Here is a 17,850-nt window from a genome sequence, read left to right as displayed (position 1 = left end):
ATTGTTCTCTCTTCTCACTAGCCAGAGCTACAAAGATTGTTTTCTAAATGATTTTTAGGTCATTTCCCTCAGGCCAGCAGTAATTTTTTTTTTTTTTTTTGACAGCCAGAGCTAGACAGTGAGAGAGAGAGAGAGAGAAAGGTCTTCCATTTCCGTTGGTTCACCCCCCAAATGGCCACTATGGCCAGTGCGCTGCACTGATCCAAAACCAGGAGCCAGATGCTTCCTCCTGGTCTCCCATGCGGGTGTAGGGGGCCATTCTCTAGCAGAGAGCTAGACTGGAAGAGGAGCAACCGGGACAAAATCTGGTACCCCAACAGGGACTAGAACCTGGGGTGCCGGCGCCACAGGCAGAGGACTAGCCAAGTGAGCCGTGGCGCCAGGCCAGCAGCAATTATAATGTCTCTGCCACTCCTATTAAATGAGTAATTAATAATTACCATGGCTTTGTGTTTAAACTCAGCTTGTTTTTTATAATTTACAATATTCTGCTTTGAAATCTGTCTGTCAGACAATACCTGATGGTATTAAAAAGCAATGAACATATATACCCACAAATGATTGTAATTCCTATGATTTTCTGTAAGAATGCAGTATTATCAAAACTTTTGTAAAGAAAAATTCTTGTTAATTCATCTCTAATTCTCTGTTTTTGTGGTTCTTACACCCTTGGAATGTGGCAATAGAAAAGAGAAATAGTCTGTATGTTCTTTTTCTCTTCCTCAGTGGCCTAAAAGTAGGAAAAGGAGTGCTTTTCACTTCTGCCTTTGAAAATTTGTACTTCGGGGCCAACATTTTGGTGTAGGGGGTAAAACCACCGGCTGCAGTGCTGTCATCCCATATGGGTGCCTGTTCGAGGCCCAGCTGCTCCACTTTTGATCCTGCTCTCTGCTATGGCCTGGGAAAGCAGCAGAAGATGGCCCAAGTCCTTAGGCCCCTACACCCGTGTGGAAGACCTGCCTGGGAGAATCCAGAGGAAGCTCCTGGCTCCTGGCTTCAGATAGGCACAGCTCCTGCCGTTGCAGCCAGCTGGGGAGTGAACCAACGATGAAAAACCTTTCTCTCGCTCTCTCTAGCTCTCTCTCTCTCTGCCTCTCCTTCTCTCTCTTTGTAACTCCAAGTTTCAAATAAATAAATAAATAATTTTTTAAAAAAATGTGCGCTTCACATTCACACTCATGTTGTTCTGGCTATGATGGACTCAGGGTGCTATTGTCCCTCTCAGAACAGTAGACTGTAGTGCCAGCATCCCATATGGGCACCGGTTTGAGTCCCCGCTGTTCCACTTTCTATCTATCTTTCTGCTATGGCCTGAGAAAGTAGTGGAAGATGGCCCAAGTCCTTGGGCCCTTGCACCCACATAGGAGACCTGGAAGAAGTTCCGGGCTTCCAGCCGCTGTATTCAATTGGGAAGTGAACCAACAGATGGAAGATCTCTCTCTCTCTCTCTGCCTCTCCTTCTCTCTCTGTATAATTCTGACTTTCAATTAAAGTAAATCTTAAAAAAAAAAAAAAAAGAATAGTAGAAGATCAAAACCATTAAGAGGATCATTTTCTAGTCTTAGTACTGCTTCTGAGTATTCTCCTGGAAAATCTTTGTCTAGCTTGAACATTGCTGCTACCCTTCCATGCCTCCAAACTCCCTCTAGGATCCTAGCTTCCCCAAAGAGCATCCAGTCAATTGAGCTTCTAATTTCTTTATTCATAAAAACTTTAGTCACATGTTGATTTTCCTAGATTTTTTTATATTCTAAGTATTGCAGTGTGTTAGCAATGAAATATAAAAATCTATGCAGTGTATTTTTTTAAAGCTTGTTTTATGAGAGTTGGATTTTACATTAAGCTTCTTTCAAAATCCTCTGATATCCACATGACAGTTGCTTCTGTGTGGGACTCAGAGATATCTGCATCCTTCAAAGTATGCTATCCCTACTTCTGCTGCAGGAAATGAGATGAAAAAGGCATCTCCCTGGCATCACCTCATCTTCAATAACTGGTTATTTCCTTTTGGAACTTCTCCACATTGGTTGCTGCCTGTTGATCTCTGAAATCATCTTTGCAGACAAACAAGACAAACTGTTAACGATTCATCTCAATACAACCTACACAGTCATTCTAGCTTGGAGTTCTTTGGCCCCACTGGAACTCTCCAAAAGTTTTCTCTTTATTTTTTCTGTTTTTCATGCTTATTTTTCTATCAACTAAATTTAAAATTTAGAGTCCACAGGGCCAGCATTGTGCAGCAAGTAAAGCTGATGCCTGCAATGCCGGCATCCCATATGGCTGCCAGTTCATGTTCCAGCTGCTCCATTTCCATTCCAGCTACTTGCTAATGCGCCTGGGAAAGCGATGAAAGATGGCCCAAGTGCTTGGGCCCCTGCACCCATCTGGGAGACCCAGAAGAAGCTCCTGGCTCCTGGCTTTGGCCTGGCTTAGCATTAGCCGCTTCATCCATCTGGAAAGTAAGCCAGTGGATGGAAGATCAATCTCTCTCTCTCTCTCTCTCTCTCTCTCTCTCTCTCTCTCCCCAACCCCACTCTCTGTAACTCTGCCTTTCAAAAAAATAAATCGGATTAATGCCCTGGCCTAAAGTGCCGGCATCCCATATGGGTGCCAGTTCAAGACCCAGCTGCTCCACTTCCCATCCAGCTCTCTGCTATGACCTGGGAAAGCAGTAGAAGATGGCCCAAATCCTTGGGCCCCTTCACCAACGTGGGAGACCCCAAGGAAGCTCCTGGCTCCTGGCTTCGGATCAGCACAGTTCCAGCCGTTGGGGCCAATTGGGAAATGAACCAGTGAATGGAAGCCCCCCCCCCTTTCTCTTTCTCTCTCTCTCTCTCTCTCTCTCTCTCTCTCTCTGCCAGTCCTCTGTATATCTCTGACTTTAAAATAAATAAATAAATCTTTAAAAAAATTTTTTAAATATCTTTGAAAAATAGGATCTGGGGGCCAGTGTTGTGTGTAGCAAGTAAAGCCACCGCCTGCAACACTAGCATCCCATACAGGTGCCGGTTCCTGAACTAGTTCCTCCACTAACAATCCAGCTTCCTGCTCATGGCCTGGGAAAAATAGCAGAAGATAGCCCAGGTCCTTGGGCCCCTGCCACCCATGTGGGAGACCTGGAGGAAGCTCCTGGCTCCTGGCTCTGGCCTGGCTTAGCAATCACCATTGTGCCATGTGGGGAGTAAGCCAGCAGATGAAACATCTCTCTTTCCCTTTCTTTCAGTAATTTTAACTTTCAAATCAATAAATGAGTATATGTCTTTAAAAAATTATGAATTTAACATCAAGCGTTGTGGATAAATTGCTACCTGTGACGCTAACATTTCAAATTGGAGTGTGGGTTCCAGTCCTGGCTGCTTTGCTTCCCATCCAGCTTTTGCTGATGCACCTGGAATAACACAACAGAGGATGGCACAAGTGCTTAGGCCCCTACAACCCACATGGGAGACCCAGAGTTCAGGGCTCCTGGCTTTGGCTTGGATCAGCCCCAACTGTTGAGGTCATAAGAGGAGTAAACCAGTGGATGGAAGATTTCTTTCCCTCTCATATTTGTTTCTCTCTCTCTCACTCTGGCTTTCAAACAAATGAAACAAACATCTTTAAAACAAGTACAGTAAAATTTTGTCAGCATCACAAAGTAGTAGAGGACCTAAAATGTAATTTATTGGAGTGAGATGGACATTTTGAGATTCGATGATTGTTTACAGCCCTTCTCTCTCCTGTTGAGGAACAGTGATTTTTTTTTTCATACTATTTGTTGAACTCTTAGTGTAGGGTTAACCTTATGTGTATTAAGTAAACTGAAAATAGATATTTGCAAAGATTAAGAGTGGGAATGAAAGAGGGAGGAGAAAGAAGGGTTGGAGTGTGGGTGGGATGGGAAGTAATGTTTCTAAATCTATATAAATGAAATACATGAAACTTGTATAACTTAAATAAAATTTTAAAAATAAATAAATAAATAAACGTCAGATCACGTATCACTTTCACAAAGAAACAGCCAGTCTGATTCTCATGCCTAGACCCTGAAACCACCTTTATTACTACAGCACTCCTGATCACTGATTCGTTAGCTTTACTAACTCACCACTCCCATCCAGACAGAGCATTGGATTTTACAACTCTGGAATTATATCATACCCAAGCATAGAAAAGGGAAGTAACTTTCCCGACGTTGTGTGGCTAACAGGTGGCAAAGTGGGAATTTTAACTCGGACAATGTAGCTTCATCCCTCCCTGCCTCAGTTCTCACATGCACTTACCTGAGTCATGGTTAGATGCTGGGTAGGACCTGTGGACATCTATATTCAAGGATTTTGGCAGTAAACCGTATACTAGAATGATCCAAATTAGATCCTGAATTTAAAACAACAAATAACTACAGAGGACACTGGCACACTTGGGAAATTTAAATATGCACCCTCTATTAGATGATACTGTGTAACCATTAAGTGTCCTGGGTATGATAAAGATGTGATGGTTATGTAAGGGAGCATATTGTACTTAGGAGACAAATACTAGCGTATTTAGAGTGGAAGTGTAATAATGTCTACAATTTTCAAATGTTTTAGGGAAAGAATTTTAAAACAGAATGATGAAGGCCGGCGCCGCGGCTCACTAGGCTAATCCTCCGCCTTGCGGCGCCGGCACACCGGGTTCTAGTCCCGGTTGGGGTACCGGATTCTGTCCCGGTTGCCCCTCTTCCAGGCCAGCTCTCTGCTGTGGCCAGGGAGTGCAGTGGAGGATGGCCCAAGTGCTTGGGTCCTGCACCCCGTGGGAGACCAGGATAAGCCCCTGGCTCCTGCCATCAGATCAGCGCGGTGTGCCGGCCGCAGCGCGCCAACCGCGGCGGCCATTGGAGGGTGAACCAACGGCAAAAGGAAGACCTTTCTCTCTGTCTCTCTCTCTCACTGTCCACTCTGCCTGTCAAAAAAAAAAAAAAAGATTAATGAAAACAAATATGGCAAGAGGTTAGCAATTAGTAAATCTACATAAAGGATAAATGAATGTTGATCTACCAGTGTATCAGTTGTTTGTATCTCTAAACCATTCCAAATTTAAAACAAAAACAAATGAATCATCGTGATAATTATTCAGATTATTATGGTAATGATAATGATAATGGAAAAATAGCAGAAAGAGTAAGAAGAGAAATGAAATCAGGTCCTGGTGTACACAAAGGTAATTATTTTATACTTTAATTCTTAGACTCAAAAAACCTTAAATACCATTGATAAAAATTATCTGTCATATAAGCTTTAAAGTCATTAAGCACACAGATTATAGATATTCTTGTACTAAAAAAGAAACTTCCTTTTTATTCCATCAGCAAATACTTCCTGAGTGTCTGCTAAGTGGCTTATTTTGAGATATAGTTCAATCCTTCCAGCTGTAATGTTCTGTGTGATACTAGGTATCTAAATACAATAGCATCTGTAGCTCAAGGCCAAGTCACATTAGTTTCTGGATGTTTCCTAGGCATCAATTAATGACTTAGCTCCTGGATCTGAATGTGAAGATTAGTGAGGCACTACAGGCAGGGACACAATAAGCATCCCAGACATTACTGCCAGAAGGAAAGGTGAAGGATCTACTTAATCTTTAATTCATTTTCATAGCTATCATTTCTCTTGAAATTGCTTTCAAAATGCTTTATTTTGCATAGACAGTCCACAAATATCTTAATAGCTAACTTTCATTCAGCAACTGTGATGGGCCAGGAATCATAAAAAAGTACTTAATGTACTTTATCCCCAATCTTTACTAACAATTCATTGTACCTCATGGACACATAGCTGATAAGTAGCAAAACTGGTTTGAAAATAGAGCTTTCTATTAACTTAAAACCTGGAGACTTTCCTTTATGTTGTGTTATGAAAACTGTCACAAACAGTGGGTTTGCGCATAGTATAGCAGAGTTGCTTGCCTTTGTGGTCTACAAGGCATAGAACCCTTTCTTCCAAATTAGAAAGGACAAATAAAATACATTCTCTTTAATGCTCCAGTATTACCACTGGTTATACAGTGCCACAATTAAATGTTTTCCCCACCACCACCACCACCCACCACACGCTCAGTTCTTTGATAGCAAGGGAACTTTGTTTTATTCATCTATATATTCATAGTGCCTACTACATGACACTCTGTAAATGTTATTGAAATAAATTATTAATGGGCCAAAAGGAAAACTGGTTATAGTATTGGAAGACAACATTTTCTTACGCTTTTTTTATGTACTAGTTGCTCTTTCTTCACAAAAGCAGTTTTTCGGTTTCTTTGCCATTTCAACTTTTCCCAGATTGGTTGATATGTTGAACCCAGTTTTCACTGTTTTGGCCTGTGCTTAATTGAGCTCAATAAGATAATCAGAAATCTGAGTCTATAGCTCATTTAGCCATGCCTATAATTTAATCAGAGTTTTCTGTTGCCCAGATTTAATGTCTTCGCATTTTATTAAGTCTTTATTTTTTTACTTGCTTACTGTCATAAAAGCAGGAGAAAAATTTTTATTGGAAGCATATTAGAAAGAAAAGATTATTTTAAGAGTATTCAGTTTTCCCTTTCAAAGCTGTTAGGAGAGTACCCTCATCCTGAAGATTCTCTTCTGATACTCTTTATCATCTCTTTTCTCACATTCAGTTTAGAGCTTAAAGTGGGAATTTTTTTAAGTGTATTTTGCTGGCATCTCATGTTTAACAGTGTCAGGGGTTTGTGTCCCTGGAACGAAAACTGTTTCTCCAGAGCCTTTTTTCTCTCAGCTTCCAGTGAAAAGAGGGGCGAGGCGAGCCAGTCGCTTACCACAAAGCAGTGCCACCACAAAGGAAAGATTAAGGGTTTAGAGAGAGGTCAATGTGGGTTTTTCTCTAACTAAACACTTTCCTAAAGTTTCCTTGTGGAAAAATAATGAAGTCATCTCAGAGTTTTTAAAGAATTTTTATTTCTTTTTCGCCGTCTGCATTCGCTTGTCTTCTCAGCATGGATGTTTAATCTTCCTAGGCTTTGTGAATTGGCCCAAATGAATAAGTGGTGAGCTGTCTCTCTAGGAGCTAGAGGCTTATTCTAAGGGCCTAATCACTGAGTAAACACATCTTTGCCCTCCCTCTCACAACTGCGATATAATAGTGGAGATTCTAGCACAGTAACCTGGATATTGCAGGGACCAATGCTTTGAAATGCAGAATGGTTGATCTTCCAAAACAGACAGTGCCTGATCTTCGCCTGCCTCTTTTTTCTTTTTTAAATTAAATATTGCCAAAGAGATGCTGTTTTATTGCTTGATATTGTGCATTAGTGCCCCTGGATTTCCAAGTTTAGTTTCAGTCAACACTGTCGGCTGCACTTATAGGGAACTCTGCATGTTGGGTTTCTTGGTAGTCTCTTTGGCACATGTGTGTTTGGTTTGGAAGAGCATTTAAATTAAATCAGTGAGATAGCAATGTGGATCACTAATCTCTTTCTCAAAGTCTAAATGTTCAGTTTCAATGTTCTTGGGAGAGATAGGCATTTTAAAGATTTAGCCATTGCTATTGTTTGGTTAGAAATATGCTGATTTAAAAGTGGACAGCTCCCTTGTTCCCAGTGTCTCATTAAATGTAGTTGCTGAGATACGATCAAGCCGAATTAGAGTTTGACATCCCTCTGTCTATTCAGCGAGAGAGCTCCTAAGAAGAGGAGCTCTGAATTTGTTAGTGCTGATGGGTTCATGTTCTTTTCCCTAAAGCAGCAGATTGCTTGGTTTACTGAAACTGATTTGGCATTGCTGCTGCCATTTGGTGTCTCTTATGCCAGCAGACTGTAGTTGATATCAGCATTTATGTTTCTTTCCTTAAACTGGCTGTGACCCATGCTAGTTTAGGGTATAAAGAAGACTCAAGGAGATCCAGTCCTCACCTTTGAGAGACTTAGTCTAGAGGGGAAACTGGTAAACAATTGTAATACTAATGGAAAGAGAGAGCAGGAAAAGTTTCATAGAGGCATTTGTTTTGATCCTTAAAGGTTGAGTAGGAATTTACTAGATAAGTATCTCTCTAACAATGTATCAGATTAACAAACTTCCCAGAAGCCCTGCAACTGTTATCTGCAGATATCAACATAGATGAAGAAACCCTGAGTCTTTCTTGTTCACCGTTTTATTGCCTGTGCTTCCTGCTGGGCCTGACAAAGAGTATTTCAACAACTGCTTGTTGAATGATTGAATAAGTGAATTAACACGTAAAAGCAAGCTTAGTTCTGAGGAGCTACTTATACCTAGAAGTCCTGTCCTTAGTCCCATTACTTGCTGTTCCAGAAGCCCAGAAGCACTGATGTTATATGCAGTCTGGCATCTTCATGTTACATGAGCATTCCCACAAGCCTTAAGTGCTGATATTCTTGCTGCCTCAGTAGTCTCAGAGAAGGAACACTAGACATGGTCAGTTGATCTGGGTTCCAGTTCCCAGTATATTTCTTGCCAACTAGCCGTGGAAATTTGGGACAGATCAGTTTTCTAAACCTCTGTTTCCTCATGTACTAATGAAGTGAAGAGTACCTATTTACAGGGTTATTCTGAAGATAAAAGTCCGTAATGGTTGTGAGAGTGACTAATAGGGTATCCTATTATAGTACATGCTTTTAGAATCTTAATGTGCCTGTCTACCTCTGGCTGTCCTCATCTAGTACAAAATTTTCCCTTACAGAAAATATTTTATTAAGAACTTTATTATTGTTTGCATTCTTTATCAGAATAATTCCAAGCATCAGACTTGATTAGTCTTTCATCAGTATGACCCTTATATTTTTCTTTAAGTGTCTTTCTTTTGATTAGAATCCCACACAAGCAAATTTTCATATACTGACTATTATTACACTGTTATTTCATATGAGGGGAAACAGCCTAAGCTTTTTGAAATTTTCCTTGGGTAGAATTACACAGATTGGTTTGTAGGTTGTTTTTACCATCAAATTCTATCTTTCCTTTTTGTCTGATCATTTTAACTAATTTCACATTCAGCTTTTCTGTAAAGTGGCACTAAGAAGTTAAATCAACAACAGTTTTGTTTTTTTCATCATTTTATTGTGGTTAAAGCTGATTTGTTGTGAGCTATGTTGTTCGATTTCAGTTTTTAGTTTTATTTTATTGAATGTCTGTTAAAGGGGAAACTTTTAAGAGACCAAACTGTTATTATAATTTTCCATATTAGAAACCACATGGAACATTTTCTGAAATAAGGAGGAAACAATACATGTAAACTAAATATTTTTTTCTATCTTTTTAAAATGATAAAGATGTTACATGCTCTTAAATCAGGACTTATAGGAGCACATTAAGGAATTTGTAATTACCCATGGAAGTAAAACTTCATTTCAGACCTTTCCTTTCAAGTAGAAGAGATTTTTCTCTGTTCATATTGAAAAAAGTATGTAAGAGGGATCTTACCATTCAATCAATATTTTTTCTGTTTAGTTGGGTAGTTCAAAGTTAATATTTCTTTTTACATGTTAAATACATAATTGTAAAGAATAGTAAACCCATTAATTTAAGGAAAATTCAATTTTATAGGATATCTGCTTGAGATGGGCTTATACATGTCAGCAGAACTATGCAATGGCAGTGTTTTAAGCTAATTGTAATTATTGGAGCTTCTTTAGCGTGTAGGGAAGCAAAATTTATTCATGTTAGTAGATGCTTTAGGAACTCCAAATGTGAGAAATGTAAGATACTGTTCTAGAAAATAGCATTTAATTTTTGTTTCTGTTGTTTCTATAGATTGATAATGCCTCAATGCCTCTCTGAAATTCAAGAAATATTACCAGTGGTGGATGTTATCATTGATCAATCTTTTCATTTCTTTTCTTTTCAGAGAAAGCTTCTTGCTATCTACCTCCACCATGATGAAAGTGTACTAACCAATGTGTTCTGCTCACAAATGCTTTGTGCTGAATCTATTGTTTCTTATCTGAGTCAAAATTTTATAACCTGGGCTTGGGATCTGACAAAGGATGCCAACAGAGCAAGGTAATACTATTGTTCACAGGTTAAGTTGGGCTGCTAATTTTTTTTAAAGATATCATTGTGTTTAGTTTCTCATCATAAGCATTTTTCATCCTTAGCACTCAGTTCACTACCATTACATTTCAATATATAAAAGCTATTTGTTTTGGCTGACATGAGTAGTTATTTAAAATTATGAAACTAATACCTTAACTTATAAAACATTCTTCTTAAATTCAAAAATAATCTAAGAACAAAAACACATGTCTGTCCTCTATTTTTGCAATAAAACAGGTATACTACATTTCTAAAATGTTATTGAACATTTAAAGAAAATGTTTTTAATGATGTCCAGAAAAGACAAAGTAAATCTAATACACAATCCTAGTGGTAAGTTTATTTTTTAATAACTTCAGTGAAAAAGGCAGGACATTCTAAACCAGTCCAGTGGAATTGGAAATAGCTTAACTCTAGCATATGCTAATTGATGTCATCGCTTTATTGCACACATTCTTTTGCACAGAGCCAGCAATACATCCATATTCTCAATAGGAAAAAAAATCCCTTTCCTAACTGTGAGGATAAGTTTACTTAGTTTGTTAATCATAATATCTGTAAGTGATGAATAATTCTTCATATTTTGCCTATTTGAGCTTCCCATCTCAAATATGTTTAATCATGTTTAATTTCACATATGTCCGTAACATCCCATGATGCTACTATGGGTGTGTTAACACAATCATAATCAAAGGCTGATGGCTTATGAACAAGAAGATTAAATTAATTCATTTCAACACAAGCCTATTATAGCTACCTAATTTAAGCAATTATATAACAATTAGAAATCATCTGTTTTGTCTTTTTATTGTACAGCTCACTGGCTTTTTGTGGTCATCATTCAGATTTTGTTTTATGTAATCTGAATCTGAAAAGAAAGATGATTCTTCCCTTAAATGTGAGGCAAAACAATGTTGAAGCAATTTCTTCATCTAATACTTCATTTCTTTAAGCAAATGGTTAGGAAATTTCCAGGATGACTCCTTTCTGCCTTGGAAATATTCCGTTATACATAAATAAAGAACCTTTAGCACCTGTATTTGTTTAAATTAAATTAGGTTATTATTCACACTCAGTTAAAGGTGATGAAAAGCAGTGCCAAAAACAGATAAAAATGCAGCATCGAAGGTCTTTCATGAAGTAAAATACGTAGACTAGAGACTTGGCTAAATCTTTTGCCATTCACTGGCAGTAAGGAATCTCCTCCTTTCCTTTTATCCAAAACTTGATAGAGAAGGAAACACTATTTCTAAACCATCTGTAGTGGCTAAGTTCAGCAGGCTACCTGCTGTTATTTTGTTCTATCTTCCATTTAATTCCTTAGTTCCTTTTATTTTACAATGACAAAAAATTGCAGTGTAGTTTCTTTTGAAAAACAGTGTTTGAGGGGTTTTTTTTATGACTTGCAATCAACAGCCATGTAATTGCTTTGTTATGTTTTACTAAAGAAGTCTGTTAAGTAGCACAACTTTGATACACTAGTAATAAGAGTTTGCAGGTTACAGAGACACCTGTGGTGACCAAAGCGACAGAAGCTGCTTATTAGAAAGAGCCAGTACAGCTGTGTCCTATTAACTCCTTATGACACTCTTTTAAAAGCACTAAATAAAGGCCTTGTTTAAGGCTTTAGAGCTATTTCTCAATGACTTGCAGGACCGACTATGAAGTATGATAGAATATTTCAGTCTTCATTTTTTAAAGTGTAGCATCCGTTATTAAGTAACTGCCATCAAAATAAAACAAGTGATGTTAAAAACTAAAAATAGAAACACCTAGGAATTCAATTTAATAAACAATTATAGGAACCACAAATGAGGCAATGCAGTGAAAGAGAATGGAATGGTTTCTCAAATTTAAGGTAGCATCATTATTCAAAATCTAATTCTGTCCATATTAAAAATTTAAAATTCCTTTACGGTATCATGTTCCTCTATATTAAAGTAACAAAATTACATTGCCACTTTTAATGTATAGTTCCATCACTGGTACTATTAAGGCAAATGGGAAAGTACAGATTTTTATTTATTTATTTATTTTTTGGACAGGCAGGATGGACAGTGAGAGAGAGAGACAGAAAGGTCTTCCTTTACCATTGGTTCACCCTCCAATGGCCGCTACGGCCGGCGCACTGCGGCCCGCACACCATGCTGATCTAAAGCCAGGAGCCAGGTGCTTCCTCCTGGTCTCCCATGCAGGTGCAGGGCCCAAGCACTTGGGCCATCCTCCACTGCCTTCCCGGGCCACAGCAGAGAGCTGGCCTGGAAGAGGGGCAACTGGGACAGAATCTGGCGCCCCGACCAAGGCTAGAACCCGGTGTGCCGGCACCGCAGGCGGAGGATTAGCCTAGTGAGCCGCGGCGCCGGCCGGAAAGTACAGATTTTACACACACAAGATAAAAGTTCATTAAACTGGCATATTCCAAAATAAAGTTGATTTCCTTTGATATATGAAACTGTAAGAGAATTCGTTAGGCTGATTTATTGCCCATAAAAAAGGTTTAACTTGGTGATAATTTGCTTAGCACCTATCATAGATACATCTAAATAAAGTTATCTCATTAGGTTTCCTGCTTTATAGTCTTTCTTGTATTTTAACATTACATTTATCCAAAGATACTTATCACTAAAATTGATTGAATCATTCATTGGATGTTTTCAACTTTGAATAACAAAACCTGAAATTTTCACTCAATTCAGTGAAAGACTGCTTATACTAATATTTAATGATCAGTAGGCTGCATATCAAAAGTTGTTATACTGGGGCCAGTATTGTGGTATAGCAGATAAAGCTGCTGCCTGTGACACCAGCATCCCATATGGGCACTGATTCCAGACCCAGCTGTTCTACTTCCTATCCTGCTTCCTGCTAATATGCCTGGTAACGCAGTGGGATATGGCCCAAGTGCTTGGGCCCTTGTACCCATGTGGGAGACCCAGAAGAAGCTCCTGGCTTGCAGCCATTTGGGAAATAAACTAGTAGATGGAAGATCGATCTCCCTCCCTGCCTCCCTGTCTCCCTCCCTTTCTCCCTCCCTCTCTCTCTCCCCCTCTCCCCCACCCCGTGGCCCTTTCAAATAAGTAAATATTTTTAAAAATAAGTAGTTATACTGTTATTTGTACATTACCACAGAGAGATTCACATATTACTAAATGGGACATATTAATATATGGAAATATGGAAGAGTTTTCTAGACTGTGAAGTTCCTTCTAACTGTGATTATGACAGATCGAACAGTTTGGAAATAAATTCCTAGTGGATAGTCTCTGGTCTTAATTTGCTATCCCAGCTCAGGCTAGCCATATAAAACTGTAGAGAAAAATTCAGGCTTGTGAGTTCCTTAGTCTGGATGTTTCCATAGTGGTTTTCTTGGCGCACCCCCTGAGTATGGCTGGGGACATTAATGTCATACACTTTTGCTAAAGGAGTACTGTGATTAAGTCTATAGAAACATTAGTCCTCCAATCGAAATTTACTTTTAATCTCTTGTGTGTATAGAAGATAAGTGAAGGATATTAGGCTAAGGGAACACTTTGGTGAAGTGACCCTAATATAAGTGTCATTTGCTATTATAATTTTCTGATTTTTCTAACAAACTGGAATAAAAAAAGAAACATTTCTGCAGAATATGTTGATGATTTGTATTTTTCAGAATATGTTGATTTGGATTTTTCAGCCTCTAAAATTATTTTAGTAACTTTTTCTCTAAATTGAATACTTAGATTGAACAACTTATGTCTGTATAACATGTATTAGAATAACTTCTGGCCGGCACCGTGGCTCAACAGGCTAATCCTCCGCCTTGCGGCGCCGGCACACCGGGTTCTAGTCCCGGTCGGGGCACCGATCCTGTCCCGGTTGCCCCTCTTCCAGGCCAGCTCTCTGCTGTGGCCAGGGAGTGCAGTGGAGGATGGCCCAAGTGTTTGGGCTCTGCACCCCATGGGAGACCAGGAGAAGTACCTGGCTCCTGCCATCGGAACAGCGCGATGCGCCGGCCGCAGCGCGCTACCGCGGCGGCCATTAGAGGGTGAACCAACGGCAAAAAGGAAGACCTTTCTCTCTGTCTCTCTCTCTCTCTCTCTCTCTCTCTCTCTCTCACTGTCCACTCTGCCTGTCAAAAAAAAAAATAATAATAACTTCTAATTGATTTTGAACCACTCCAATTATAGACCAAAACACTAGACTTTACCAGTTAGTGATTAGCATCTCTCTTCTCTCTTACTAAATTTTTAAATAAGAAGGGCTTATTCATTTTATTTGTCTCATTAAAAACAAGGTATTTTAAAAATTATGGGAGAAAGAAATTCAGTAAATATTTAAAAAATAAATGTACGTGTCTTACTCTGTCCTAGAATGTTGCTTATAATTTCCAGATGGCATATTTAAGTGGAACTTTCTTGCTTGGGTGATTGTGTAGTCTTGTTAACTATCATTTCTGATTAGATTTCAGAACCATTCTTAAAGCAGTAGGCAGAAAGTACTTGCTAGTCTTAAGAGATGTGCTAGAAAGTATAATTTCTTAAATATCTATTTGACCAGTGATCCTGATAGAAATGTTGGATATACCTATAAATGAAAGAGTTAAAAAAAATAGATAACTGTAAGCAAGTAGATCCTGCAAAATCACTTCTGAAAGTAACTAAAAATATCTTAAGAAAGGTGTATATTCCTTCATTTTTATTCATTGAGTAAACACTGAATATTTAATATGAACCAAGAATGGTGCTGTGCACTGAGGATGAAAAGTTGAGTAAGATACAAACCTAACTCTGCAAACACTCATAGTCTAAAAGGCAAGATATATGAGTTTTATATAACATACTTTAAGAGTGTGGATGGGACAGGAGTTTAGCAAAGCCAGTTAAGATGCCAGGTCTCTTGGAGCTGGCATTGTAGCATAGAGTTAAGCTGCCGCCTGTGATGCCGGCATCCCATATGGGTGTTGGTTCAAGTCCCAGGTGCTCTACTTCTGATGTAGCACCCTGCTGATGTGCTTAGGAAAACAGTGGGAGACTGACTCGAGTACATGGGACCTTGCCACCCATGTGGGTGACCCAGATGAAGCTCCCAGCTCCTGGTTTTGGTCTGGCCTAGTGTTGGCTGTTGGGGCAATCTGGGAAGTGAACCAGCAGATGGAAGATTCTCTCTCCTCTTTCTATCTTCTGTGTGTGTGTGTCTCTGTAACTCTGACTTTGGAAATAAATAAATCTTATTTAAAAAAAAAAAAAAAAAAGACAAGAAGAAGAGACCAAGTTCCACATCAGAGGACCTGGGTTTATTTATGGCTCTAGCTCCTGATTGCAGCTTTCTGCTAATACAGACCTTAGGAGGCAGCCATGACAGCTGAAGTAGTTGAAGTAGTTCAATGGGAGATTGAATTGAGTTCCAGATTCCTGGCTTCAACCTGTCCCAGCCCCTGATGTTACAGGCATTTGGAGAATCAACCAACAGATGGGAGATCTCTTTGTTTCTCTCTGTGTGTTTGTCTCTGTCTCTCTCTGTGTGTCTGTCTTCTGCCTTCCAAATAAATGAATACTTTTAAAAGAGAAATTTTATATTAATATTCCTAATTTTTGGGGTTACAGATTTTGCTATTCTTTACAAAAAGGTTAATAATAAGCCTCATAATTAGATATCTGGAATGAATGATCAGTGGTTGAGATAATTATGGAGGAGAGAAAGATTAGAGGGAGCTGGTCTTGTAATCTCGTATGATCTGAAACAGAAGAGGGTTAAAGTCAGGATGGACAGATCGAAAGACATCCTTTTGTTAATGATTCATCCTAAAATTGACTTATGCTTACAGGCAGATTGTGAAGTGCTGATCATATATTAAATTATATGTATAACATAAAAAGCCATCATGGTCTAATAATATTTCTGTGTACAGTATATTCATAGTAATTGAGTGCTTATCATGAAGGAATAATTTCTTAAAATCCAGAAAAAATATCACCTCCAAGAAGTTTCGCCTCTCCTCATCCTTCCCCTGCCTCCATATGAGTTAAAATGTATTTTCTATATGCTCCCATAAAATCTCTATACTAACTTGTACTATTACACTTTATTATGTATTAAGGTTGTCCACTCCCTAAGGGAGGTATATCTATAATGTCATTGCTTTAGCAAAGTGCCTGTGCTGTATTCACATTAGCCAATATAAAGAATCAAACTAGGAACTCACTCACAAATGAATAAAGAAATGTGGTATATGAGGAATTAGAAAGTTTATTTTGATCTGAATGCAGAATGGTGATTACTAGAGCCTGGGAATGGGGAAGGGAAATAAAAGGAGATTGTTCCCAAAGCAGTTAGTTAGAAGAATGTGTTCTAGTGTTCCACATTACCAGTAAGGTAATAATAGTTCACTAAAACCTGTTTTATATTTTATGAAGAACTAAAAGAGAGGCACTCAAAGCCTCCAAAATAAAAGAAATGGTAATAACCATGATTCGATGAGTACACACTATACCCTGTAAGATGAACAATTATTACATGTCAGTCAAAATACGTTTAAACCCTTCTGGATTGTAACATATAAATGACAAAAACTGAAGTGCTGTATTGATAATAAATAAATGCTAATAGGTTAAATGAAAAACAGTGGATAAGAGAGAACCACCTTGAATAATGGCAAGAGCATCAGAAATGCTGCTACCTTCTCTAAATGTGTGATCTTTCCCTATAGCTACTAATAGGACTAATAAAGCTAAGGGGCGATCATTTCATTTATTCAGGTGGTTAAGATGCTGCTTAGAGCACCTGCATATCAGAGTGTGTGGGTTCAAGTTCCAACTCTACCTCCAGTTCCAGTTTCCTGCCAATGTAAACCCTGGGAGGCAGCAGGAAACTTTCCCAGATTGAGTTCCAGGCTCCTTGCTTCACCCCTGCCCCACCCAAGGTGTTGCAGGCATTTGGAAAGTGAAGCAGTAGATGGAAAAGCTTTGTCTTTCTCTCTCTCACTCTAACTTTCAAATACATAATTTAAAAAAATTATAGTATGAGTTAAAAATATCTAAACTGAGTACCTCATCATCTGTTTGCCCTGTAGGGCCCCAGAATATTGTGGCCTGTGGTCCTGTGTCTGGATTCCCTCTGCACATCTGAAAAGAGGCTTGCATTCCAAACCAGATGAGTTTTTTTTCAGTAGTTCCAGAGTTTTTCTTCAGACTTCACCAGGTCTCTGTAACACCCCAGAAGCAATTGGCTCTCCAAACTGAGCTATTTTGTACAACTGAACCTTCTGCAGTGGTGGTACCATTGAATAAAGTAAATATATACATGATACATGAGTGCTAGACTGGTTACATCTTAAGATATACCAAGAAGTCGGGCACCTTTCAATTGGTCACCATCAAGACACCAATACAGTAAGTGTTCATTTGCTTCTCTCTATTATAGCTTTAAAAAAAAAAAAAGATTTTATTTATTTGAAAGACAGTTACAGAGAAAAGTAGAGACAGAGAGAGTGGTCTTCCATCCTCTGGATCACTCCTCAGATGGCTGCAACGGCCGGAGCTGCGCCGATCCAAAGCCAGGAGCCAGGAACTTCTTCCAGGTCTTCCATGTGGGTGCAAGGTCCCAAGGACTTGGGCCATCTTCTACTGCTTTCCCAGGCCATAGCAAAGAGCTGGATCAGAAGAGGAGCAGCTGGGACTAGAGCCAGCAACCTATGGGATGCTGGCACTTCAGGCCAGGGCTTTAACACACTGCGCTACAGTGCCGGTCCCTCTATTGTAGCTTTTTAGGGGCAGGTGTTTAGTGCTGTGGTTAAGATGTGACTTGGAATGCCTGGTTCAAGCCCTAGCTTTTCCATTTTTAAT

General features: G+C 39.0%; 1 protein-coding gene across 1 annotated transcript in view; it reads left to right on the top strand.

Annotated features, from left to right (window-relative positions):
* FAF1 (Fas associated factor 1) overlaps positions 1-17,850 on the top strand; it is a 476,212-nt gene that overhangs the window by 317,538 nt on the left and 140,824 nt on the right. The window contains exon 13 of the mRNA XM_062191295.1: positions 9,843-9,997. Within this exon, the coding sequence (XP_062047279.1) occupies positions 9,843-9,997 (155 nt within the window). The remainder of the gene's footprint in view (positions 1-9,842; positions 9,998-17,850) is intronic.

The sequence above is a fragment of the Lepus europaeus genome, chromosome 5, assembly GCF_033115175.1.
Source record: "Lepus europaeus isolate LE1 chromosome 5, mLepTim1.pri, whole genome shotgun sequence".
In the NCBI taxonomy this organism is placed as follows: domain Eukaryota; kingdom Metazoa; phylum Chordata; class Mammalia; order Lagomorpha; family Leporidae; genus Lepus; species Lepus europaeus.
The sequence above is the reverse complement of the archived record's forward strand: the minus strand, read 5'-3'. Positions and strand labels throughout refer to the sequence as shown.